The sequence below is a fragment of the Manis javanica genome, chromosome 1, assembly GCF_040802235.1.
Source record: "Manis javanica isolate MJ-LG chromosome 1, MJ_LKY, whole genome shotgun sequence".
Taxonomy (NCBI): Eukaryota; Metazoa; Chordata; class Mammalia; order Pholidota; family Manidae; genus Manis; species Manis javanica.
This window is the reverse complement of record NC_133156.1, coordinates 50,277,517-50,305,313: the sequence shown is the minus strand read 5'-3', so window position 1 is coordinate 50,305,313 and position 27,797 is coordinate 50,277,517. Positions and strand designations below refer to the sequence as shown.

Below are 27,797 nucleotides of genomic sequence, written 5' to 3'. Positions count from 1 at the left end.
GTTGACTGCTGAATATAGTACCTAGCCCACAGTAAAGGTTCAATCAATATTTACTGAGGTTTAATAAATACTTGTTGAACTGAAGTGATGCAAACATGAAGGGTGGGATGTCCCTTTTTCTAGCTAAGCTTTTCTTGTATTTCTTGAGATTACTTCAGGAAATACTGGCCCTGCTTGGCTGCCAATTTTGACTGCTGCCATCAAGTGCTCTGTGACCCTTCAGGACGGATTTGTATCTCATCTGGGGCCTGCCATTTGCTGACGTATTTGAAAACAAAAACCTTCTGTGAACACCAAGTGTTAATAGATTTTAGACAAGTGGCTGCATAAGAGAAACAACAACAATAAGGGAGAAGAAGAGTAATTACCTGAAGCTCACTTCTCTAGACCCTGAGCTAGGCTTTGGAGGGTCTCCACTCCAGGGAAAAATAGAACTAGCCAGCAGGTACACTTTGGATTCAAGTGAAATATGCTCATTGAAATGCATGAGCAGTTTGCCTGAAGTCTCTGGGCAAGGTGTAGACAGCCTCAGCACCGAGGCAACATCCTGACATTGCATCAGGGAGGGTGACTGCGATGACCCAGCAGAAGCTTCCAGCAGCAAGGCCAGAGCTCAAACCCGGTGCAAGTCAGCAGTGAAGGGGGCAGTAGAATCACAGCCAGAGTGAACAGAGGAGGAGGAGATGCTCCCCTACTGGCCAGAAGAGGACAGAGGAATAACAACTCTACTGAGCACTTTCTATGTACCAGATACTATTTCAAGGGCTTTACCCACACCAACGTATGTAATCCTTGCTGTAATTCTTGTGGTGAGTATAATTATCATCATCATCTCCATCTTGTAAATGAGGAGACTAAGGTAGTATGAGGCCAAGTGAATAGCCTAGGGTGTCGGTCCCAGGCAGGCTGGCCCTAGAGCACACGCTCTTACCCATCGCAGCCACTGCCTCTCACCAACGGATGTGTGCTGATGCCTGCTCTTCACTATATGCTCCAGGTTCCCTGCTGGACCGTCATAATAATGTTATGTGTTGCATATCATTGTGCTCAGTTTTTAGTGATCCAAAGTGATATGCTCAGCCAACAAGAGAAAATTGAGACTCCCTTCAGTTCTTTAAAACAGTGATTCTGAGCTGGGAACAATTTCCCCTGCATGGAGCATTTGTCAACGTATGGAGACATTTTTGTTTGTCATAATCTGGGGGTGGGAGGGTGGCAGTGGAGGAGCTCCTAGGAAGTGCCTAGTAGATGTCAGGGTTGCTTCCAAGCATCTACAGTACACAGGACAGTCCCCATAACAGAGGATTATCTGGCCCCAAATGTCAGTAGTATCAAGGTAGATACGTCCTGCTCTAAAACATCACACTGGGATTCACTCTGTGCTTCCCAGTACTCCTATAGGCACACTCACACACACTCACACTCCCCTATATTCAAACATAAACACATACTAGAGCTGGAAGAAAGGTTTTATGATAAAATCAAGTGCTGACTTCTTAGCCCCCCATTTCTAATGCAGGGAGTGAATGATATTCTTCCAAATCCTGCAGAAGGTTAGAAAAGTAGGGTAAGAGAGGATGGCTCCTGTCTGCTCTCCTGGAGCTTCTGTGAAATCTAGCTGAAGAGACAAGCACAGGAGAAACAAGAAGCTGTCTGTAAGACGAAGGCTAAACTGTGGGCCACAGCAGCTGCGGGTTCTCAGAGGACAGAGATCAAGAGAGGCCCCATGAAGGAAGTGAGAGTGGAGGAAGGAGGAGGGGCAGAGAGAGGGCAAAAGGAAGAACTGGAGTGAGAGCCCCTGAGGAGGTGGGTGAGAGGGAAGGTGGTAAGGGCAAGGAAGAAGGAGGGGAAATTAGCTTGATGTGGGCACAGTCCCTCGGAGGGGCAACAGGGGCATCAGAGTGGAGTCCCCACGGAAGAACTGTGGGGTTCGACACAGTGGCCAATTATAGAGGTTCAGATATTTGGAAAAGAGCACAAGAACACCCCATATCTTGGGGTGCTATTCTCAGAGGACCTTGCCTCTTGATAGGGAATGAGATAAGGATGAGCAGTGGAGTTAAGATGGGCAACTCAATCTACCTTAACCCCTGTTCCCCTCTGTCCCCACCCCCCTTCCCCCCCCCACTCATCCACCCACCCACCCAGCCATCCAATCAGTAACTGTGAATTGAGCATCTGCTCTGTGTTAGATACTCTGTGCTGGAGAAAAGAAAGAGATATGGTCTTGCTGCCATGGAGTTTACATTCTATGGAAGAGGCTGCAACGAAGTACCGTAAGGGTGATGTCAGGAGCTACAGTGACAAGGGACACACTCATTCCCAAACTGTTAAATGGGGACATTAGTACTTATAATGGTGTTCTTTGCCCCCTAAAGCAAAAAAAAATATTGTGTTTGTGTACAGATGTGGAGGGGATTACTGTTAGTCTATAAGCTTCCTGAGATCAGGGACTGTGCTTTTTTCAGCTTTGGGCCCTGATACACAGCTCAGGACCATCACTTAACACAGGCTTATTGAATTTAATTGATCTCAGTAGACTATAAAAAGGTTTCTTATTCTTGGAAGCTCCCAGCAATAAGAATTCTCACCGTGGGCACAATGTTTTGGCTGTGTCTATTGGACTTACGTTTTACCAAGGCACTTAACAGGCTTCCATGGATGGGCCTTGGTGAAACTGTAATGCAAAACTGCATATGAATGTGCATGTTTGGGTAAGAAAAGGGTTTATAGCTTCCATTGGATTCCCAAGAGATCCCATGTTACAATAACAATGAGTTTCTCTGACTTGCCATGTTCCTGCTCACGCCTTGGGGCTGGATGGACTCAAAGTCGACCATCAACAGAGCTCTGGCCTCAGACTATATGCCATCCTGTTGGGGAGGTGACAGGTGGCTACGTAACTAGAAGACAAGGTAAAAAAAGAGGCCCTCAATAAAACAGAAGAGGGTTCTTTCAGGAATGAGGTATATATAAGAAAACTACCTGAAAAAGGTTGCCTTTCAGTGAGACCTGGAAGGTCTTTGCTCCTTAATTTCCTCATCAGTGAAATGAAGATAAAAGATTTTCTTCTGGTGGTTGTGAAGGTTAAACATGATACCATAAGGGTTTGTAAATGTACAACACTGAAAAAAGGTGAGGCAACAGTATTTATGACACTGTGAGTGACAACTTAAATCAAGGGTTTAATGAAGAAAGTCTGGTATGCAATTTCGTTCTTCCAGCTGCTGAGACCAAAAACCATGGAGGTTCCCTGACTCCTCTTTTTCTCTCATACCCACATCTAATCCCTGAGGAAAATCTGATTAGCCCCATCTACAACACACACATCCAGAATCTAAGCACATCTTCTCACCTCCTCCCCTGCTGCCTTCCTGGTAGAGGCCACCCATTTCATGCCTGGGTTATAGTAATAGTTACCTTACTTGCCTGCCTGCTTCTACATTTAATACCCCTCTATCTGCTAGAATAATCTTTTTAAAAACAAGATAGAACATTCTACAGTTCTGTTCAAAATTGTACAAGGCCCCAACACCTTCCATACAGAGTAAAAACTAAAGACATTATACTGAACATACTATACTAAGCACCACACAATACAACCTCCCCTTGGAGAATCCATTTCCTTTTTTTCTGCCTCCTGTTTACTCTCCTCTAGCCACACTGGCCTCCCACACATCAGAGGGATTTCTCCTCAGGACCTTTTACACTGGCTATTTATTCTACTGGGAATACTCTTTCTTGAGACAGTTCCTGGACTGCCACCACCCGTGAGGCAAGCAGCACAATCCCAGACCTCGAGCAAATCCTCAGGGTTCAGCTGGCATCAGGTATGCCCCTCAGCAGCAGCCCAACACACAAGTCAGTGTCTCAGGCCTGGCATTGTCACCACTAACTGCAACCTGACAAACACCTCCTCAGTATCTGCTCTATTCAGCCCCTGTTGGATCCTGGGGCATCCATGTAAGGTAATTATCTACTTAGGGTTCCTTCCACCATCCTAGTTTAGGCTTTGACCCCAAGGGATCATGTACTGCTGGGGGAACTCTGAATGCCCTGGAACAATGCCTAGAGAGGAATCTGGATCAGTGCCCACACTGTTAGTCATAACCTCCTTCAGCCCCAGCTTCTGTGACTGTAGCTTTAAACCAATACAGAAGCTGACAGTGTCCTACTAGAGTCGGAGAAGCAAGGGATTACTTTCTTTGAGAGCTAAAAACTTAAAAGTCTTAAAAAAACTTAAAAAGAGTAAGACTTAAAAGTCTAGGAGCTCACAAAATCAGCCTGACTACTTTTCAACTCACACCAATTAAAGGAAGTGGGAAGAAAGGAGAAAGTGCCTATTAAAGGAAACATCTGTGGTATCTCTACCCAGATTCTTCTGGAGTTGGGTGGTGATAAAGATTATCATTCCCCATTTGAAAAGCATTTGCTGCAGAACATAGACTGTGGCACCCATGTGTAATTGACTATTAAATTAAAGACCAGCAAACCTAAAAAAAACAAAAACAAAAGGAAGTCCAAAGGTCCAGAAATTAGAAGAATATTATGCTTTTGAGACTGTTGTCTGCTCAAAATACAACAGGAATATAATAAGGATATTGATCTCAAGAGAAGCAGAACTTAGCAAACACAGTGTGTCAAGGGAAATTCAAACACAAATATTATAACTGGGGGCAAGATGGCCACTAACTAATGTGGCTCCCATAAACCCAGAGATTAGTGCAATCTCCTTATGTGGACTCAACAGCCAACCCAGCAGGCATTCCTAAACAATTCTCAGTTGCTGAAGCATCAGAAAGTAGGAGGCCCAGGCACTTAAGAACTGGTGGTAGGAAGATACTTCTACAAGCCAAGAAACAAACACCAACGATTGCCAATCCACATGTTTTTGTTGCAACAAACTAATTCCTGGGGAACCAGTCCAAAGAGGCAGTTGGCCTCCATAGCAAAGATACATGCACTAAGATCCCTCTAAGCATTTCCCTCAGAATTATTTTCCCCATTGTTCCTCAGAGGCCTACTCAGGCCATTCACTTTCCAATATTCTCATTAATATAATCTTTTATTACAATAAAACAAATCACAATTTGTAATTATATGCTTATTGACTTGTCCACAGTTATTTTTTGTCTTCTCCAATAATTCTAGTGTCTAGCATAGTGCCTGGTACATAGGAAATGTTCAATAAATATTTAAGAAATGAATTAAGAATGAATGCATGAACAAGTGACCATATTAGTGAATGAATGATGCTCTTTATCCCTCCTACTTAACTACTACCTTTGGCAATAAGAGCATTATAATTGGTCCTTCTGTAGTAGAATACATGCTGGGTGTGTTTGGGATACATGTTCCACTCATGCTTCCTACTCAGAGCATCTGTCCCGACTCATGGCTTCTGCTAAATGAGTACCAAGCCTCTTAACCCCACCCCATAGCCACAGTATATTGGACCAGGATGGGGCAGCACCCTGATCAGAGTGGGGTCCATTCTTAGGCTGGCAATGACCTTTGACTTGGGTGGCCTTTCTTGACAAGGTTTATCAGTCCACTCAAACCTTCTGTCTTGGACTTTGAACAAATAAACACAGACTAAAGATTCTGTGGATACTTAATCTGCAGAGTCATGCAGAGTTGCAGTGAGTGGCACACCGGCGCCACCATGACAGTTTTATTAGAATATCAGCTATGAAAATGTGGTATAATTAGGAGGAGCTGTTGAGAGGAGAAAGGAGAACAGAGCTGGTGTGTTCTGAGCACTGGGAAGCCATGAGAAGAGAGGCAAGGATCTCCAATCTCCTTTAGTTCAGGCCCTTCTGAAGGTCTGCCACTCAGCATTCCTGTATTTCCCCTGGCCCTTAAAATATACAACTCACCCTCTTCATGTACACATACACACAACACACTTCTTCATTGAACTAGTTTGAGTGGATTTTGTTCCTTGTAATGGGAACCATACTGCAGGGGACCCAGACACACACTGTTTATTCCAAATCCATCCTTCACAGCATTGACCGATCATGGGCCAATTCTACCCAGGGTCCTGGGCTACAAGTGTGTCACCCACATCCTTGGACCATGGAGTGGTCTCAGATTCATCCATATTTCCCAGTCAAGATGTGAAAAAGTTCATTTTTCTACTTTGCAGAGCCCGAAAGGGTTTGAATGGTGTCCCTCTCCACAAACAAAAGATGTGTTTGGGGTCTTAACCCCAGTACCTCAGAATGTGACTTTATTTAGAGACAGTCTACAGAGGTAATCAAGCTAAAATGAGGTCATTAGGTGGGCCCTAATTCAATACAAATGATGTCATTACTAAAAGGGAAATTTTGGAGGGAGACACACACACGCACACACACAGAGAATGCTGTGTGAAGATGGAGGCAGAAATTGAGGTGATACTTCTACAAGCCAAGAAACAAACACCAAAGACTGCCAGCAAATCACTAGAAACTAGGGGAGACACATGGAACATATGATTCCTCACAGCCTTCAGTAGGAACCAATCAATACTCCCCAAAACCACACACACATACACAACCACAACTTGGGGGAACTTGCATGGAGATTTCTGAGCATAACTGAAGCTTCCATGTAAGTCCACCCAGCAGGCTCAGCTTGAGGGTAAACAAACCTTTTTTTCTACCCTCACACTCTGAGAACTCCTGCCTTGAAACCTTTTACAGTCCCTAAATATCATACCAAAGACCATAGGTCATCTGTTAAGGCTCAATTGTTTTCCCCTCTACTGCCACAAATTTGTATGTTGAAGTTCCAAGTCCAGCACCTCAGACTGTAACCATATATGAGATCAGGTATATAAGGATGTGATTATGTTAAAATGAAGCTGTAGGGGTGGGGCTCTCATCAAGATGAATGGTGTCTTTCCAAGGAGAGGAAGAGACACCCAGGGCAAGTATGCACAGAGGGACAGCCGTGTGAAGACAAAGCGACAAGAAGGTGGCTGTCTGCAAGCCAAGGAGGACTCAGGAGAAACCAACCCACTGACACCTTGCCTGGACTTTGAGTCTCCAGAGCTGTGAGAAAGTAAATTTCTGTTGTTTAAGGCACCTGGTCTGTGGTATTGTATTACAGCAGCCTGAGGAAATTAATATATTATCCCCAATATCCTTCTTTCCCTCCTTTCTTAGCAATGGCACTCCTAAGTTTTAGCTGGGTGCATGGCTGCCTACATTACACAGCTGCTAGATTCGATCATGTGGTTAGGTTTCAGCCAATAGGATTCAAGAAGAAGTGTTAAGTGTCCTTAAAGAGAAGGGCCATGCCCTTCTTGTTCCCTTCATTCTTGTTGCTGGCTAGCAGGCAACTCTGACAGCTTAAGCTTAAGCAGGCAGCTTGGTTCAAGAGGTAGAAGCCTTGTGCTAAGGAAGCCGTGCAGAAGACAGAACAAGCTGCTCTACCACCTCTTCCCAGACCATTTCTGAGCTTTCAATGTGAAAAAAAAATAAACTTCTAGCTTGGACCACTATTTTGGAGGTCCTCTGTTAACACAGTCATGCTTAGTTCTGATACTATTACTCAATCTTTCTACCTCCTCCTTTTCTGCCCTTTCTTCTCTCCTACAAAGAGAAAACTTTTGTCACTGATGAGTCTCAGGCAGAGAGGATTAAGGTAGTGAAGGCCAAAAGGAAATGTTAATTATGAGTTGACTCCTGCAGGATTAACTAATAAGGCAGACAGTAGACAGGTATATTGTCATCCTCTTCTGTTCTTCTACTCTATGCCCGTCTCCCAATTAACTATACTAATTTCTTATAGGTGACATGCTTGCTCAAAAACTCCATTGTTCACAAAATGAAGTCCAAATTTATAAGCTTGGCACTCAAAGTCCTTCACAATCTGACTGTAATCTACCTACCAGTGTTCTTTTTCACTATAAACATGTATTAAAACCAAAGTGGACTATTTATGTTTTGACCCAGATGCCACATACACTCCAATCTCTTGCCTTTGTTTATGAGGTACCTCCTCCCAGACTCCCACCTCATGTGGTGCAAAGAGCACGGAATCTGAAGTCAATTGAATTTAAGGCCTGGTCCAAGTACTTCCAAGTTACATGAACTGTGGGCCTTATTTTCTTCATCTATAAAATGAGAGTGATAATATACTGCCTTATAGAAATGTTCTGAAGCCATACAAAGACATTGCTTCAAAATGGGTCCTGTAAACCGTAAGATACTAAATTTTTGAAGGCATTACTGTCCTTAGCCTGGGATTAAAGTGTCTCCCTTGGCTCCACAACTATTAGATAACCCCCTTAACCTCAGTCATTGATGTGCATTGAGCCAGCCACATTACTAAGTGTGTTTCATGCATTACCCCATTCAATCCTCACAACAATTTCATGAGATGCATATTATCATTATTGCCCCCATTCCAACAATAATAAAACATGCCCAGATTTGAACTCAGTTCTAACTTAACAGCCCAAGCTTCTGACCTTACTTACATTTCCTCAAGGGCAGAGGCTGTGCCTACTCTTACATCATAGCCACACTGTCTTGTCCGTGGAAACTCCTATCCCACTTCTATTTGAGAGTCCTCTCTAGAACTCTAATGGATCACATGTTAAAGTTCCATCAAGGAAGCAAAAATAACCTGGCCAGGAATCTATATGAGGAATCTGGCTGCCCACAAGACAGCAAGATAAGCAAGAAGTCAAGTGGTTCTGGTGATGAAACAGCCTCCAGAAAAGCCAGTGCCCCAGACCACCAGACCCCAGCAGCTCTCCTCAATTAGGCCAGAGGAAGGATGGCTAAATGCCACCTGCATTGAAGAGGAAACCAAATGGGAAAGCAAAGCTCAGGTTCTCCTTGTGGTATTGTGGTGATATTCCAAGAACACCCTAATCCTTTATGTGGCTCTAAGAAGTCTTCTTCCAAGCCTCCATACTCATTATCTCAAATGCTCTTCACGAAAGAATGTTTTGAAATAGAAAAGCAGTAATTCCTAGACTTGCAATGAGAAAACTTGAGCACAGGTTTGTTTGCGAATAGTTACAGTATCAGAACTGGAACCCAGACTCCTCACTCTCAAGCCACTGTCCTCCTGGATGACTCCATTCTCCCATCTCACCATGACATAATCTTCGCCTTTCCCTCCCATCTACCCAGAGCCTGCAGGTGAGGGCTGGAGATTAACTTCCTTAGTTCAGACATTCATCTGCAGAGAAAAGTGATCCCTTTTTGATGAACAGGAACCTACTAAGTGCTCATTGCCTCCCTAAAGGGCCATAGACCACATAAAAATAGAATTCACATAAGTAATAATAAAGACTGTCATCTATAGCATCAGATCAAAAAGCCTCCAAGCCTGGGGCCTAACGGAGTTCCAAGTCCCTGAGCACACAGGCAGGATTCCCTCTTCCAGGGAGGTTAAGAAGCCTACTCCATCTTGTAGTTTCATCCCAACATGTGAGGTCATGTCCTCAACTAGGCCCACATGCAGAGGACAAAGTCTAAAAACAATTGATAACACTTAGTGAGGATTACTTTGTATATTTGTCATTGTAGGTACTTTATGTAGATTAACTCAGTCCTCCTGCAACCCTGCGAAGCAGGTGCTGTCATTATTTCCATGACACAGACAAGGAAACTGAGGTATGGAAAGAGTAAGTAACTTGTTCGGGTACTAGGGCTGGGGAGTGTTGAAAGCTGGAATCTAGAGTCCATGACCTTTCATATCATAGCATAGGGTCTACATAGCAGGAACACACTGCAGCCCTTGGGATGGAGGGTGGGACTTTTCCACCATACACAGTCTCCCCCATTAACTGCCCTAGTTACACTGGACCATAAATACTGTCCCTTGTCTGCCACTCAGGCACCTTTGCTCTTTTGTCCACCCAGGCTCCTTCCACACTGGCTTCAGCATAAATCTTCTCCCATTCCTTCCCTACTCAGAAGCCCTCTAGGGGTCCCCAAGGCCTAAGTGGGAAAAGTGTCAGTTTCTTAGCTTGGCATTCATAGCCTTCCAAAATGTGGCCCAAACTTACTTTGAGCAAAATCATTCCTTTCAATGCACTCTCTCTTCAAGATAAAAAGACCTACCACTCTTCTTTCCTGGATATGCCCTTGAGGTCCAGCTTTCATCTCCTAGACCACCTGGATCTCTACACCTACAATAGCCCACCCCATTTAACAGTACCCTTCTTCCCCTGAGAAGAGTTTCTGCCTGATTCCCCCAGCTGGAAGGGCCAGAATTAAAGAAGCTTTGAAATTAAAAATGGTCCTTATTGAGTATGATTCAAACTTGCCATTTCATAGATGGGGAAATTGAGCCCCCTTGAGGGTATAGATTATTATTTGTTCTCTGGATGGGGACCATGCATCTTAAAACACTCTAAGCACCCAAAGCCCAGTAAGTGCATGAATACATGTTGAGTTTTCCAGGACGTATTTCTCCAACAGTGGCCTGAGACCTACTATATCTAATCACCTTAGGTGCTTTGGCCCTCCAACTTTCTGACCTGTTCAATCCTCATCTTTGGGAGTGGTGTCTGGTTTTGCTTGTGTAGCAAGACATACAGCAGTTTTTAAATTCACACTTAAGTTTGAAAACCACAGTGAGTCTACGGGGATTGCACCACAGATGCCACTTAGTAGAAAGACTCTCAGCACCTGAAGCCTCCCTTCCCCCAGCCACCACTTCCGCCCCTCCGCTCAAGGCAGAGGCCTCTGGGAGCTTCAATGGCTGCAGCTGATGAGGCTGGTTTCTTGGCTCTCTCCAGATAACCTGGTGAGAACTTTCTCACCAGAGGTCCTCCAGGACTGAGAGAAGGACCCCGCCTCCAGCTTCACACCCCAAGCAGGCACAACCCTCTGGATACTGCCAAATCAGGGGTCATCTGACCCAGGAGGAACAGACAGGGGAAGCAGGCAGATGGGTGTTGCTTTGGACAGGGGTTTAGAGCGGCATGCAAGGCCAAGCCAGACTGTGATTCTTCCATGAGGCCAAGTTTCCGCATGGGGCGATGGAGTCCACTCCTTGGAACACTACGAGAGCCTGGCACATGGAGCCAGATTGCCAAGCATTCAGTCGGCCCCCATCTAGGAAGTATATATATTTTTTCGGGTGGGAGTGGGCTCTGGCTGGGCAAAGCCAGCTGGGTGGGGTGCTCACCTTCCTCTCCCCCTGCCCTCTTCCATGCCCGTTGGCCCTGCAGTAAGCTGAGGGAGCCACTGCACTCCAGGACCTTAAGTCAGTGCTCCCTGCCCACGCCAACCTCACCGGTTCCCGCAGTATCTCACTGCTGTGATTCTCCAGCTATCTGCCCTTCCCTGCTGTGGGCCCCATGTCCGCACCTACCCACACCGTGCCTCTCCTTGTCAGTTTTGCGCCAAGGGGCCATGGCTGGGCCGGGGGCCTGCGGGCGCCTCGCGTCCTTCTGTGGGGAAGCAGCAAGGGGGTGGCTCAGTGCTTGCACGGCTCCACTTCCTTCCTCTTTTCAAACTCCCTCTCAGGGCCCGCCCTCCCCTCCTCAGGGCGCCCTGCTCTTCCTCCTCTCCCCTCCAGTAGCACAGGGGCACATTTTAAGGCAAGTAGTTAAAAAACCAGAAGGTCCCAACAAAGTTTAGGGGCCTCCCCCAACTTATCTCCTCCCCAGGCAAGTGGGCAGACGCCAGGTAGGTACTTGGGGCCACCCAAGCCATGAAAGTACAGGAAGTTCTCCCATAACTGAGCCTAGAGATTGAACCTAACTCCTTACACCCCCACCCCAACCCCACCCCGACCTGAGCTTTGGTGTTAGATGTGGTTAAAATCCAGGTTCTGTTGCCTATCAGCTGTGCAACTAGGGAAAATTGCTTCATTTTTCTAAGATCCAGTTTTCTCATCTGTAATATGTAATACTAGTACCTACTTCATACAGTTATTGTATTAGAGAAGACATGCAGCAGGTGACACATAAGAGTTACTACAAGGATTAGAAGAGATAATGTCCACAGTAGGTGACACACCAGAGTTAAATACACACCTACAGGGGAGGTCATTTGTGTTTTTTATTTTTTCGGTGTCACAGACTATAAGCCCAGGAAGAGGAAATCCTGGGACAAAATACCTCTAAAAACCGAAATCAGTCAAAGGAAGAAATAAACCTTAAAATCTGTTTATTGCTTACGAACTGCAGTCTGGGGCCATCTCTCTCTTCTGTTCCAGAAGAAGCCAGCCAGCAAGCAAGCCAGCCCCCTCCCCTTAACCTCTCAGGTTCAGACATGCCCTCGGTTGCCTAGGTAAATACCCACTGATACAGAGATGAACTTCTCTCCACCCCTGAGGAATGATGCAAATGACCTAAAGCCATACCACTCTCCACCCCTGAACATCTGTTGATATGCAGATACTAAAGCCAGGTGAGACATTCTGGAAATATTACAGTTTTACCCACACAGACCCATTTGAAAATCTGATAAAAGCTTGGGAAACTCTCCTCTGAAAATATACATGCACAAGATTTATCGACAGTGCTAGGAAGTCAAGAGTCCTTCAAGAGCCAGCAAGAGTGGACCCTAGGAAAAGAGTCCTAGGGTTAGGTTAATGAAGACATTTCTCAGAAAAATCTCATTTTTGCTATGGCAATAGGTTCTATCAAGAAACAAAAATGTCTCTTTGATCTACAGTGATGACTGAATTAAAAGTCTTCCTGAATTCTCTTCTTTATTCATAACTTAACCCCTTTCTGCATTATACTATAGAGTCAGTCAACTAGATTAGGCAATATCACAGCTGACAGGCAGATATGGCAAAATATTAATTTCATTTTATCTAAAGTTATTTCCTTTTCAATTTTCTAGCAGCACAAATTGGGTAATATCTTTTATAGTGAGCAGTTGAATCAGGATTCCACCAGAGAAACAGAACCAGTAGTAAAAATATATATACATATATATATAAAGAGATTTATTGGAAGGAATTGGCTTATATGAATGTGGGGCTAGCTAGGCAAGTCCAAAATTCAGAGGGCAGGTCAACAGAAAGTACAGGCTGGCATGGATAAAGTGAAGGTTCCTGTGGCCAGGATTCTCACCCAGCCCTGGTCGGCTAGCCCACTACAGACATGTGGGCAATACGTCGTTATTGACTCTGTAGAAAGAGCTCTGCCCAGTGCTCTGGGTGATACAGTGGCACTTCTGTAAGGCTGCAGGAGAGCAGAGATGAGACTGCCATGGTGGCAGCACCGAGGACAGAGACTTAGATGGCTGCGGGGACAAAGAGGCCTGGAGGCAGAGACCAGCTTGCTGCATGCAGACTCCCTCTGAGTGGACAGAAGTCTAGTGATTGACCTGACACCTGGAAATAAAGTTGGGTATAACCCTTTCACCCATGAACGTTCTACTGTCATTTTTTTGGTCACATTGATCCATAGTGAACTTGTCCAGGGCTGAAACCCATTGGCAAGATAGCTGGAAACTTAGGGGCTGAAACTGCTGTCCACAGACACAACTTATTTATTTTTTCTTTTTCAAAGAATGCCCAGTTCAGGCCTTTCAGCTGATTGGATCAGGCCTACTCAGATTACTGAGGGTAATCTCCTTCACTTAAGGCACCTGAGTGTAGATGTTACTTACACCTACAAAATACTTTCACAGCAACACCTAGATCGGTGTTTGAATAATTAGGGTTTATAGTCTTACAAAGTTGACACATAGAACTAACCATCACAGCAGCATTACAAATTGGTCTATACACCAGAGGTTGGCAAACTTTTTCTGTAAAGGATCAGATAGTAAATATTTTAGTCTTTGTGGGTCAGTCATCAAAATTGATTGCAAATGTTTGTTAATGCAGATCTATAATGAAAGTATACATGTTTGATCTTTGAAAATATCTTTTCCCACAGGTTGTGTATAAAGAATTAACTTGCCCAAAAGAGGTCTGATATTTGTTTTCAGCTACTGGGAGATGACCTCAGGTCCTTGGAATATCAAGGTCTGCCTGGATGTCTTGCCAATGGGTTTCAGCCCCAGGTAATTTTACTGTGGGTTCAGTGACACTGAGGAATGACAATGGAACGTTCTTGGGGTAAAAGGGTTTGTTACTGGCTTGTTCTCCCCACAGTAGGTCGAGCAATAGAATTATGTCTGCATCCAACAGTCTGCAGGTCTGTAATCCACCTTCTTCTCTGCCTCTGCCCAGAGAATTGGGCAGAGCTCTGTATATAGTAACTCGGTTAATAATAGCTTATTGCCTACTGGTGTGGAAGCAGTAGTCTAGCAGTAGGCCAGTGTCTTGCCAATGGGTTTCAGTCCCTGGCAAATTCATTATGGATTCAATGTGGCCAAAGAAATGACAGTAGAATGTTCTTGGGATGAAAGGGTTTATATCCAGCTTTATTTCCACAGTGGCAGGTCAGTCACTAGAATCCCGTCCACTCAGAGCGAGTCTGCCTGCAGCGAGCCAGTCCCTGCCTCTGGGCCTCTCCGTGCCTGCAGCCATCTCAGTCTCTGTCCTCAGCACTGCCACCACTCCAGCCTCTGGTTTCCTGCAGCCTTGCAACCATGCCACCGTGTTGCGCAGGGCACTGGGTGGAGCTCTTTTATATACAGTCAGAAACAACATATTGCCCATACGTGTGTAGTGAGCTAGCCAACCAAAGCCAGGTGAGAATTCTGGCCACAAGAACCTTCACTTTATCCACAGCCAGTTTACACCATCAAGTAGTTTAGGTTCATATGAGGACCCTGGGAAACCTGGGCCAATCTAAAAATATGATTTAGACTGGGAACTGACCATGCCAGAAACACAACCAATGAGATGTAGGTGGAAAACATAGGCTATGCTGAGATACTTTTCTTTATCTGGGGAGTATTCAAACTTTTAGGGCAAGTTGCTCCTGGCCTTCAAGCTTTTTATTTTTAACTGGTTAACTCTTTGAGTCCCTTGTAGTGGGTTTACTGGCTTTATTTTCTTTCCACCCTGCTCATATCTGTTTTCCTGCATAACATGTAGGTGGGTGCTTATCTTGCCAATTGGTTTCAGCCCCGGGCAAGTTTGCTATGGATTCAATGTGACCGAAGAAATTGACAGCAAACGTTCTTGGGATGAAAGGGTTATACCCAACTTTATTTCCAGGTGGCAGGTCAGTCACTGATATCCCGTTCACTCAGGGCAAGTCTGAGTAGCAAGCTGGTCTCTGTCTCTGGGCCCCTCTGTTTGCACAGCCCTCCTCTGGGCCCCTCTGTCCACACAGCCGTCCTCTGGGCCTCTCTGCCCACACAGACATCCCACACAGCTATCCTCTGGGCCTCTGCACAGCTGTCTCACACAGTGGTCCTGTGGGCCTCCCTGCACAGTCATCCGCACAGCCATCCTCTGGGCCTCTGTCCTCAGCACTGCCACCACTCCAGCCTCTGCTCTGCTTTCTTGCAGCCTTGCAGCCATGCCACCATCGCACCCAAAGCACTGGGCAGAGCTCTTTATATAGAGTCAACAGCCATGTATTGCCCACAGGTGTACAGTGAGCTAGTCAACTAGGGCCAGGTGAGAATCCTGGCCATAGGAACTCTCATTTTATCCACAGTGCTTTTGTCCATATGGTAACAATTGACCTCGAGTTTGAGATCAACAATAGGAGCAATCAATCAATCAGTTAATCAATCAATCACGTCTATGGGATAGAGTTCCAAAAAAAACTCTGGACAACAAGGTTTAGGTGAGCATTCCTGGTTGGTAGCACTTTACACATATTGTCATACATAGATGCCAAGAAAGTAACCCACCCTGACTCCGTTTGCAAAGGACAACAGAAATGTTTGATACATCATGAACTCTGTTTTATGCACTTCTTCCTTTAGCTCAATGACATCTGCATCCTTTCTCAGTAACAACTGATAACAGCATAACAGCCTTTAATTGAGTACTGTGAGTCCTTCCAGTGAATTATTTATCCTGAAGGTGATTTTGAGAACCCATCAAACTTGCAAGTGGTGTCAGAAGTGAGGAAAGCCTTGTGTGAACTTTGTAAGTGGCTAACTCCCACAGTTGCCTAAAACTTTCAAAGAAGTTACTGCTAAATACTAATGTCAATCTATGAGCATAAGATCCTAGTAAGCATTTTCATTGCTTGGAAGGCATGTGTAGAATTCCACTAAATCTTCTTTGGATGTTTGCCTTTTAGCTTATATTGCAGATTAATCACTTCCAGTTGAAGGTCAGATGAAAGCTCCTCAACTGCACAGTTAAGTGGGTTTTGAAGTTTATAAGTATCTTTTGCATTATATAGAGGTCTGAAAAACACTGGCAGAACTATAGTTTGAGCCTTTCAAATATGTTCACTGAAAATTTGTGTAGGAATAGAGATCTCATTTTTTATTGTAGTTTTTGACAGTACAGGAGGTTTTAAAAGCAGCCTGACATTACTTATGATTTAAACAAAAACTGACATCAAAATTATTTATTTCAGTGTTCTGCATATAACCATTGTTTTGCTTTATAATTTTGACTGAATCTATTATGAAACATTATGAACACTGTAACAAAAGCTAATTTCAAAAGTCATCCAGTGTTCAATAATAGTAGTTGAGGGCTGTTTCTCCTAAAAAAATTTCAGTTTTGACCCTGAGCTCAAAAAGTCACAGATGACTTATTTTGTTAAGCCATGAGACTGGTATGTGATTGGTAGGACAAGTTAAGATATTTATCTTCTGTTTTTGACAAAAGTTCATAAAACAGACAATGGGTAAGTCCAGAAGAGCTAATGTAGTTCATCTTTCACACAACTGGTTCAATATTATATGACTGATAAATTCAAATATTTTCCACAAAGTAGTTTCTGATGAATATTACAGTAAAGTTGCATAGGCTTTAAGCACTTCACATTTTCACAAGCTTTGTAAATTCGGCCACAATGACTTTTTCTTCTCCACACATATTTTACTACCAACAATTCTACACATTTCAACAGATTTCACCTCAAGTTGTACTGAAGGAGTGTTTCCTCGCTATCTTTGAAAATTACTTTTGCCCATAGTATTTCTACAGACTATTCATAAAAGATATTTCCTCATTCACTTCAAATTCAGCATTTACTCATCAAGTAAACAACTCATCTGTATGGTAATATTTGTCAACTTACCAAGAGCCAAGAAAAATCTTTAGAAATCATCTGTGTTGTTTTTTAAAATGATTATGGATGCTATTCCCAATGCTCTCAACTCCTGAGCAATTACTATTACAAAAGGCTAGTAGCTTTAAACTACTTTATTATGTATGGACACATTTCATCTGCTGTTACAATCTAACATAATTTAATTAACTCACCATCAATAAATGCCTTTTTTGCATGGTTAATGAATGCAACCCATTCGAAAACTTGCGCTGGTTGTAGTCTAATTTGCATTTTTATGAAGAAATTGTGCTGTGATATTTTGTTTCAAATTTTATAATTTTTATGGCCATTATTTTTCTTGAAGTTGGGAATATTGTATTCTCTTAGCACTGTTATGTTGTATTCTTTTAGAACAGTTGTAGCATCACTGATTTATACATACAATGTTTTCCTGCCTAATTCCATAACAAAACAATCCACATAAAGGGAGACATTTGGAGTCCAAATGTCTCTTCTTGTTCTGTTTTGTTTAGTTGTGCTGAGATAACTGTGGCACTGGTAATTAAAATAAAATAAAATGTACAGTGATATGAATGGTACTTGAAACACTGTTGAATTATAACCACATCCCTGAGAATTGTAGGCTGCTGAACAATACTGCAAAGCAATCAGAGTACCATAAACAATCTTTGCTGCAAGTAGTCAACTCTGCCATTTTAGCAAGAAAGCAGCTATAGATGATGTGTAAATGAATAGGCATAGCTGTGTTCCAATAAAACTTTACTCCTTTGTGGACAATGACATTTGCATTTTATACAATTTTCACATGTCAGGAAACATTATTCTTTCGACTTCTTTTCAACCATTTAAAAATGTAAAAACTGGAGAGGCAGGTCCAATATGGCAGTGTAAAAAGAGCCTGAACTCACCTACTCTCAGGTATACACCAAATCTATACCTACACACAGAGCAGTTCATCCTGAAGAACTGAGGTCTGAATGAACATTTTCGGTATAACAAGGGATCAAAAGGCTACATTAAAGGTGGTAGGAGAAACAGAGACACAGTAACAGAGAGAGTCCCATCCCCAGCATGGCCCTGTGGTAGGGAGGGAAATCACTAAGGGACTGGAGCACAGATTCACCTGCCCTGGGGCACAGAAAAAAAAAAGCCATGATTTAAAGGTCAACCACAGTACAAGTGCATAAAATGGATTTTTAGAACTAAAGCACTTGCCAAATGGTTGGGGAACTGCTAGAACTCCCTCTGGGACCAGAAGAGCTAGTGAGCACCACTGTTTACATTCTCTCCTCACATTGATAGTACAGGGTGAGAGCCATTGTTTATGTTTCCCCCACACACTGATGGAAGTAGAGTTAGGGCTCATACACCAACTCTAGAATTAACCAAAGTGGCCTCTTGGACCCTGCCAACAACCAATCATAGCCACCAGAGATCCAGCAGTCCCACCAAGGTGGCACTAGAACAGCATTCAGGCAGATTCATCCTGCCCATGCCCCTGCCATTCCTAGCCACCTGTTAGCACAATCCCAACTGGCATGCACCCAGGAGACCCACATACCATGCCCTGGTAGCTCTGGCACTGGGACACCTTAGCCCACACCCATTTGGCCTCCATCCAGACAAAACAGCCAGACATACACTGTCTACTCAGGGGACATTCTTACACAAGGCCACAACTTCAAGATGAAGGGGTAGCCCTTTCACCTAATCCATAAAAAACAAACACAGAAAGTCAAACAAAAAAAAGAAGACAGAGGAATATGCTTGAAGCAAAAGAATAATGACAAACTTCAGAAAAAGAACTAAATGAAACAGACTTAAGCAATCTATTGGATAAAGAGTTCAAAATAATGGTTACAAAGATGCTTACTGGATTTGAGAGATTAACAGATGAACTCAGGGAGGACCTCAACAAAGAGATAGAAAATATTAAAAAGAACCCATCAGAATGAAGAATGTAATAAATGAAATTAAAAATACACTAGAGGGAAATCTGGCAGGTTAGAATATACAAAAGAACAGGTCAGTGATTTGGAATACAGAGTAACAGAGAGCAATCAAGCTGAACAGCAGAAAGAAAAAGAATGAACAGAAATGACTTAAAACAGAAAAAAAGAATAAAATGAAATGAGGTTAGGTTAAAGGACCTCTGGGACAACAAATATTCTAACATTCACATTATAGGAGTCCCAGAAGCAGGAAAGTGGAAGGAGTAGAAAACTTATTTGAAGAAATAATAGCTGAAAACTGCCATAACCTGGAGAAGAAAACACATCTAGGGGCAAGAAGCACAGAGAGTTCCAAACAAGATGAACCCAAGGAGGTCTACACAAAGGCACATAGTAATTAAAGTGTCAAAGATCAAAGACAAAGAAAGAATCTTAGAAGCAGTGAGAGAAAAGCAATGAGTTAACTACAACAGAAACCACATCAGTCTATCAGCTGATTTTTCAGCAGAAACTCTATAGACCAGAAGAGAGTGGCATATTTCAAAGGGCTGAAAGGAAAAAAAACAACAAAGAAGAATACTGTACCCATAAAGATTATAATTCAGAATTGAAGGAGAAATAAAGAGCTTTTCATATAAACACCAGTTAAAGGAGTTCATCCCTACTAAACAAGCCTTATAAGAAATGTTAAAGGGACTCTTTAAGAAGGCAAAACAAAGCCAAAATTAGAAGCAATAAAAGTATAAAAAGAAAAAATTCCACTAGTAAAAGCAAACATATAACAAAAGTAGCAAACCAATCACTTAAAAACTAGATGAAGGTTATAAGACAGAAGTAGTAAAATCAACTACTTATAAAAATTAGTTAAGATAATCACTAAATAAAAAGATGTAAAAGAAAACATTATACAAATAAAACATGGAAGAAGGGGAGTAAAAATATGTAGTGCTGTTAGAATGTGTTAGAATTAAAGTAAACATCAATTTAACATAGACTGCTATCTATGTAAGACACCATATATAACCCCAGGGTAAGCATAATCCAAAATCCTATAACAGATAAAAAATAAGGAGAAAGGAATCCAACCGTGACACTAAAGAAAGTCATAAAGCACAAGGGAAGAGAGTAAGAGAGGAGGAAAAGATCAGAGAAGAATGAGAAAAATAAGCGGGAAACATTTAAAAAATGTCAATAAGTGCAATACTTATCAATAAATATATATAAATGAACTAAATATTCCAATCAAAAGACATAGGATGACTGCATGGGTAAAAGTACATGACCCATCTGTATCCTACCTATCAGAGACTCACTTTAGATCTAAAGACACACACAGACTGAAATTGAAGGGACTGAAAAAGATATTCTATGCAAATAGAAATTAAAAAGAAATCTGGAGTAGCAGTACTTCCATCAGACAAAATAGACTTTAAAACAAACACTGTAATAAGAAACAAAGAAAGATATTATATGATGATTAAGGGCTCAATCCAGCAAGAAAATATAAAAATTATAAATATTTATGCAAAGAAGAGCCTAAATATATAAAGTTTTAACAGACATAAAGGGAGAAATTGACAGTAATATGAGAATAGTAGGGGACTTTAACACCCCCCACTTACATCAATGGATAGATCATCAATAAGGAACTGGTGGCTTTGAATTACACATTAGTCTAAATGGACTTGATATATACAGAAAATTATATCCCCAAACAGGTTCACATGTTAGGCCAGAAAACAAGTTTCAATATTTTAAGAAGACTGAAATTATACCAAGCATCTTTTCCAACCACAACAGTATGAAATTGGAAATCAATTACAAGAAAAAAAAAAGGAAAACATAAACACATGTGGAAGCTAAACAGCGAGCTGCTAACAACTAAGGGCAAACAAAGAACTCAAATAGGAAATAAAAAATACTTGGAGAATAGTGAAAATAGAAACACAATCATTCAAAATTTTTAGGATGCAGAAAACCAGTTCAAAGAAGAAAGTTTATAGCAATGCAGGCCTATAAGAAATGAGAAAATCTCAAATAAATAATCTAAACTTACACCTAAAGGAACTAGAAATGGAAGATCAAAAAAGCCCAAAATTACTAGAAGGAAGGAATAATAAAGATCAGAGTAAGAGTGGAAATAAATGAAACAGAGACTAAAAAAGTAATAAGATAAATGAAACTTAGAGCTGGTTCTTTAAGAAGATAAATAAAATTGATAAACCATTAGCTAGACTCATCAAGAAGCAAAGAGAGAAGACTCAAAAATCATTTGAGAAGTTACAACTGACACCACAGAAATACAAATGTTTACAAGAGCTTACTAGGCAAAATTATATGCCAACAAATCTGACAACTTAAAAGAAATGGATAAATTCCTACAAGCAGGCAATTTTCCAACACTGAACCAAAATGAAATAGAAAATCTGAACAGGCTGATTACTAGTAACAATATTGAATTGATGATAAAAAAAAAACTCCCAACGAACAAAAGTCCAGGACCTGATGGCTTCAGAGAAGACTCTTACCAAACATTTAAATAAAAGTTAATACCTATCCTTCTCAAACTATTTCAAAAAGTTAAGAGCAAGGACAGTTTCCAAACTCACTGTATAAAGCATCACCTTGATACCAAAAACAAAGACACTACAAAAAAGGAAAATTATAGACCAATATCCCTGATAAACATACATGTAAAAATCTTCAACAAAATATTAGCCATGCAAAATTTTAAATACATTAAAAGGATCATTTACCACTACTAAATGGGATTTAGTCTATGGACACAAACATGTTTTGATATCTGCAAATCAATCAATATGATATACTACATTAACAAAAGGAAGGATAAAAACTGTATGATCATCTCAATAGATGCTGAAAAATCATTTGACAGAATTCAGCATCCATTCATGATAAAAACTCTCAACAAAGTGGGTATAAATGGAAAATATCTCAACATAATGTAAGTTATATATGACAAACCCACAGCTAACACCAGACACAACTCTAAAAAGCTGAAAGCTTTTGCTCAAAGATCAAAAACAAGACAAGGATCCCACTCCTACCTCTTTTATTCAACATAGTACTGGAAGCCCTAGCTACAGCAATCAGACAAGAAAAAGAAATAAAAGGCAGTCAAATTGGTAAAGAAGTAAAACTGTCACTATTTGCAGATGACATGGTACTTATATATAGAAAACCCTAAAGACTCCACCAAAAAACTATTAAAACTAATAAATTAATTCAGGAAGGTTGCAGGATACAAAATCAAAATACAGTAATCTATTGCATTTGTGTATACTAATGATGAACTAGCAGAAAGTGAAATGAAGGAAACAGTTCCAACAATTGCATCAAAAATAATAAAATAACAAGAATAAGCCTAACCAAGAAAGTGAAAGACATTGAAAACTGTTAGACAATGATGAAAAAAATTTAAAAGAACCAAATAAATGGAAAGATATTCCATGCCCATGGATGGGAAGAAGTAATACTGTCAAAATTTCTATCCTGCCCAAAGCAATTTACAGAATCAATGTAATCCCCATCAAAGTATCTATGGCATTTTTCAATAAACTAGAACAAATAATCCTAAAACTTATATGAAACTACAAAGATCCCAAATACCCAAACTAATCCTGAGAAACAGCAAAGCTGGGGTTATCATGCTCCCTGATTTCAAAGCTACAGTGATTAAAACAGTATGGTACTGGCACAAGAATAGATATATGGATTGATGAGACAAGATAGAGCCCAGAAATACACCCAGGCCTATATAGTCAATTAATTTATAACAAAGGAGGCAAGAGTTTTACAATGGGGAAAAGACAGGCTCTGCAATAAATGGTGCTTAGAAAACTGAACAGCTACATGCAAAAGAATGAAATTGGATCACTGTCTTATACCATACACAAAAGTAAAATCAAAATGCATTAAAGGCCTAAATGTAAGACATGAAATCATAAAACTCTTAGAAGAAAACATAGGTAGGAATCTCTTAATCAGCATGAGAAATTTTTTTCTGGATACCTCTCTCCAGGGAAAGGAGAAACAAGCAAATGAGAAAATAGCAAAAATAAACAAGTGGGACTACATCAAACTAAAAAGCTTCTGCACAGCAAAGGAAACCATCAGCAAAACAAAAAGGCAACCTATTGTTGAGAATATATTTGCAAATGATATATTCAGTAAGGAGCTAATATCCAAAATACATAAAGGGCATATATATTTTCATACAACTCAACAACTCATACAACTCAACACCCAAAATAAAACCAGTAACTCAATTTGAAAAAATGGGCAGAGGACCTGAATAGACATTTTTCTGAAAAAGACATGCAGATGGCCAAATAGGCACATGAAAAGATGCTCGACATCATTAATCATCAGGGAATGCAAATCAAAACCACAATGAGATATCACCTCACACTAATCAGAATGGGCACTATCCAAAAGACAAGAAATAACAAGTGTGGGTGAAGATGTGGAGAAAAGGTAACCCTATTATACTCTTGGTGGGAATGTAAATTTGTGCAGCCATTTTGGAAAGCATTATGGACTTTCCTCAAAAAGTTAAAAGTAGAAAAAACATACGGCCCAGTAATTCCACTTGTAGGAACTTACGCAAAGAAAATAAAATCCCTGATCCGAAAAGACATGCACCTCTATGTCTATTGCCACATTATTTACAATAGCCAAGATATGGAATCAACCAAAGTGTCCATCAATAGATGAATAGATAAAGAAAATGTGGTATACACAATGTAATAATTATTCAGCTATAGAAAAGAAAGAAATCCTGTTATTTTCAACAACATGGATGGACTTAGAGGATATTATGCTAAGTGAAAAAAGCCAGGCAGAGAAAGACTAATATTATATGATTTCACTTACATATGTGCCGTCTAAAAACAAAACAAAGCAAAATGGACAAAACAGTAGTAGACTCATAGACACTGAGAAGTGATTGCTGGTTACCATGGGCAAGGGGTTGGGTGGGTGGGTGAAATAGGTGAGGGGGATAAAGGGGTATAAAACCTCAATTATAATGTAAATTAGTCATTGGAATGAAAGTACAGCATAGAGAATATAGTCAATAATTCAGAAATAGCTCATGATCATATATCTTTACCCCAAATACCAAACACATAGTAAGCCCTCAAATGTTCTACTGTGTAAACGACACAAAAATTTAATTTAAACATACCATGAAAATTATTCTTATTCTGATGACTCTTTCAAAGTCCATTCTAAAAAAGTTATTATTTGAATCCAATTGACCTAAAGTGCTTTTGTTCTAAAAGGATCATTATACTAGGAGGTCAGTTCAGAGACCATAATCTACTCTAACTGATTTAAGAAGGGAAGTTGTGTTTTACAGAATATTAAGTGGATCACAGCATTGATGAAGGGCTGAAAACCTGGATTTCCAGGAATAACTACCAAAGGTACACTATGGAATTTTTCAGTTTTTACAACTGCCATGTTTGATGTCCTCCTTCTGTGGTAATCAGCAAGATAAAAAACAAATCCATCCAACGAGAGGTGTCAATTATATAACAAGGCAAACTTTTAAGTCGTTTTGTAAACTGCTGCTTAGTTGAGATAGAAAAATGCTATTATTGAAAACTATTTTTTGTACAGGGTGTCCACAAAGTAAAGAAATATGGAACAAACTCCTTTTTAAGGAATTATTAGTTGATTTGTCAAATACTATGCTCAATATATTTTTCTTCATTCTGATACCTTTTCAGGTGAAGTACCTTTAAATTTAAGAAAAGGGTTCTATTGCTAATTTTTGAAATATGCAATAAATACTATTTTTCCTATTATTATTTTCCCCCAGGTTAGCAATTAAACTAATTGCTTTAAATTTACAGTGTTTCACCTGAAAGCATATGGAATATATTATTTGAAAATGTAACTAATATATGGTCTAAACACAAATGTATCCTGTTTCCCAACTTAGGGGACAGTTTAGTTTGCACAGGAAAAACAGCCAACTCTCTTCTCTTTACTTCCATTGCATAGAACCAAATGAAGTTATTCCAAAAAAAAGATGAGGGTTTCACAACCAGAATCTAGAGATAATGTGAGTAACACATTATTTATGGTAAAGAATTCACTGTAACCAGATAGTAAAAACATTGTTTCAAAGGGCCATCTGTTCAGTTAGGAGAAATCACTTTATTAGGTTTTAAATTTCATTAAATTTTGCCTTTTGCATTATTATTCTTTGTGCTTCTTTTATAGTTTATTTACTGATTTTCCTTTATCCTCTTTTACCATATAAAGTATTTCTCAGGTTTTATAAGAAGTTCCATTACTAAAAGGAATACTAGATATGGGTCAAAATTTCTGAATTTAATACTGGGTTTTAAAGGAAAATTATCTTGTCTCTTATTTATATCTGCAATACATTTAGAATTAATATTTCTGTTACGTGGAGATGGGAATCAATATTTATTTATTTATTTTTATTTTTTCCCATACATTATACAAACTGACCTAGTATTATTTGTTTAAAGAGACTGCCCCCCTTTCCCAACCCCTCTGCATTCATAGTGTCATTTCTTGGCCACAAATCAGCAGAGCATATGTGTTTGTCTCTGTTTACGTGTTCTGTATTCTCTTCCTTTGATCTATTTCTCTATGTCTGGATTTGCATCACACTGAATTAATTATCATCTTATAACATATCTCTCTATCTGTTAATGTAAGTCCTCCACCTTTCTTCAAGCTTTCCTTGGATATTTTTGGTCTTTTGCATTTCTATATAAATTTTAGAATCAGCTTGACATGTTCCAAAAAAAAAAAAAAACAGCTTGCTAGGAATTTTACTGGAATTATGTTGAATCTTTAGATCAACTTGGAGAGAAGTGATGTCTTTACTATGGTATAGTCCAGCAGCATAGAGGTCTTATACATCTTTTTGTTCATTTGTCTCAAGGCATATGATATATTTTACACTATTGTAAATAGCATAATTCTAAAATTTCATTTCTATTCATTTGTAGCTGGTATAATTAATATTTTTAATTAACCCTGTATTCCATATGATTTTCTGAATCATTTGAGAATAAGGAACAGATATAATGCTCCTTTACCCCTAAGTCTTTCATTATACATTTCTTGAAAATAATGGGAGTGCAAAGAGCAAATTAAGGAAATTAACATTAACACACTATCAGATAATCGAAGTCCTCACTCAAATTTTGCCATTATCCTAGTACCGTTTTCTGATGCGAAAGAAATTCCATATTACAAGTTGCACTCATTTGTTAATGTCTCTTTAGTCTCCTTTAATTAATTAGGTTCAGTTCCTCCACGTTTGTCATTCATGACCTCAGCATTTTGAAGAATATAGACCAGATATTGAAGAGAATGCCCCCTCAGTTAGAGGTTCACGGTGGTTCCTCACGATTAGATCCAAATTATGTCTTTTATAGCAGGAATGCAATATAAGCATGTTCAAAACTTTTACTATAGCCCTGATGCTTATACAATAGTTTTAATGCAAATAAAATCCTTCGTTTACACTTTCTTTCCTTAGGGATTTTTAAAGGCTGTATCATTTAAGTGGCTGGATGTTGTTTTGGGGAAGTCTGATGTTATACTAATCGTCTTGCCTCTGCAAATTATTTGATTTTTTTTTGCTGGAATTTGAGCAATTTTATTTTTTTAAAAAGTCTGATCATTTGGAGTGTTCTAGATCTATTTTTCCAGTTTGAAGTATTGTGCTATAGTTTTCTTCTCCTTCATATAATTTTGAGAGGAAGCAACAGGGTTAATCAGTTCATGAAGTGGTCTTATTTTCTCTTTCTTTCATATAATAGCTTTCTGTAGCTTTAGTCTGTTTTTGCCTATTTATATCATGGAAATTAGGGGTGATTTTATAAGGTTCCAAGTCAAAGGGTACCCCCTTCTGTCACTGCAGTGAAGTACAATCTTTAATGAGTAGTTTTTGTTGTCAGTGATAGGGGAGTTGGGAGTAGAGTTCTGAGGACTCTAATTCTGGTTATTTTGTCTTATCAGGTCCCACGTGTCCCCTTTTGCTTCTTTTCCCCTTACTTTTCAATCTATAATAGGATACTCAATAATAAATTGCTTATTGATTTCAATTTTTGAGTTATATACCCATACTCCCCAACCAGCACAATTTTCCCTATTATTAAAATGTTGTATAGTGTGGTATATTTGTTATAATTGATGAACCAATACTGACACATTATTATTAAGTAAAATCTATAACATACATTAGAGATTACTCTTTTTGTGTTATACAGTTCTATGGGTTTTGACAAAGCATGTCATGCATCTACCAGTATAATACCATATAGAATAATTTCACTGTCCAAAATCTCATGATCTGCCTAACTATCCCCTTTCCCTCTCCACTTTCACCTTAAAAACTTGGCAGTCACTGATCGTTTAGTTATATCTATACCTTTACTTTTCTCAGACTATCATATATTGGAAGTCATACTATATGTAGTCTGTTAAGACTGGTTTCTTCATTCTTTGTGTTTGCATACATTCAAAGCTGCTCCTTAGGGTCAGGCTTCTTATTTCGTATGCATCTACAGGCTGATTGTGTTCCACTCCAGAGACCAGGGAAGCCTATGTACACTTTCTCTGTACTCTCTCTAACTCACTCCAAGTCACCAGTAACTCCATGGAAGGAGCTTGCACACAGCTCTGATGCCCCAGGTTTTATGACTGCAGCATAAGAGCAAGTCCCCTGGACTGGATGG

The 27,797-nt window shown here is 40.2% G+C and overlaps 1 protein-coding gene across 1 annotated transcript in view; it reads right to left on the bottom strand.

Annotated features, from left to right (window-relative positions):
* Positions 1–11,448, bottom strand: part of DOCK2 (dedicator of cytokinesis 2) — a 383,680-nt gene extending 372,232 nt beyond the window's left edge. Inside the window, exon 1 of the mRNA XM_036995173.2 lies at positions 11,332–11,448. Within this exon, the coding sequence (XP_036851068.1) occupies positions 11,332–11,374 (43 nt within the window). The 5' untranslated portion in view covers positions 11,375–11,448. The remainder of the gene's footprint in view (positions 1–11,331) is intronic.
* Positions 11,449–27,797: the final 16,349 nt, after the last annotated feature.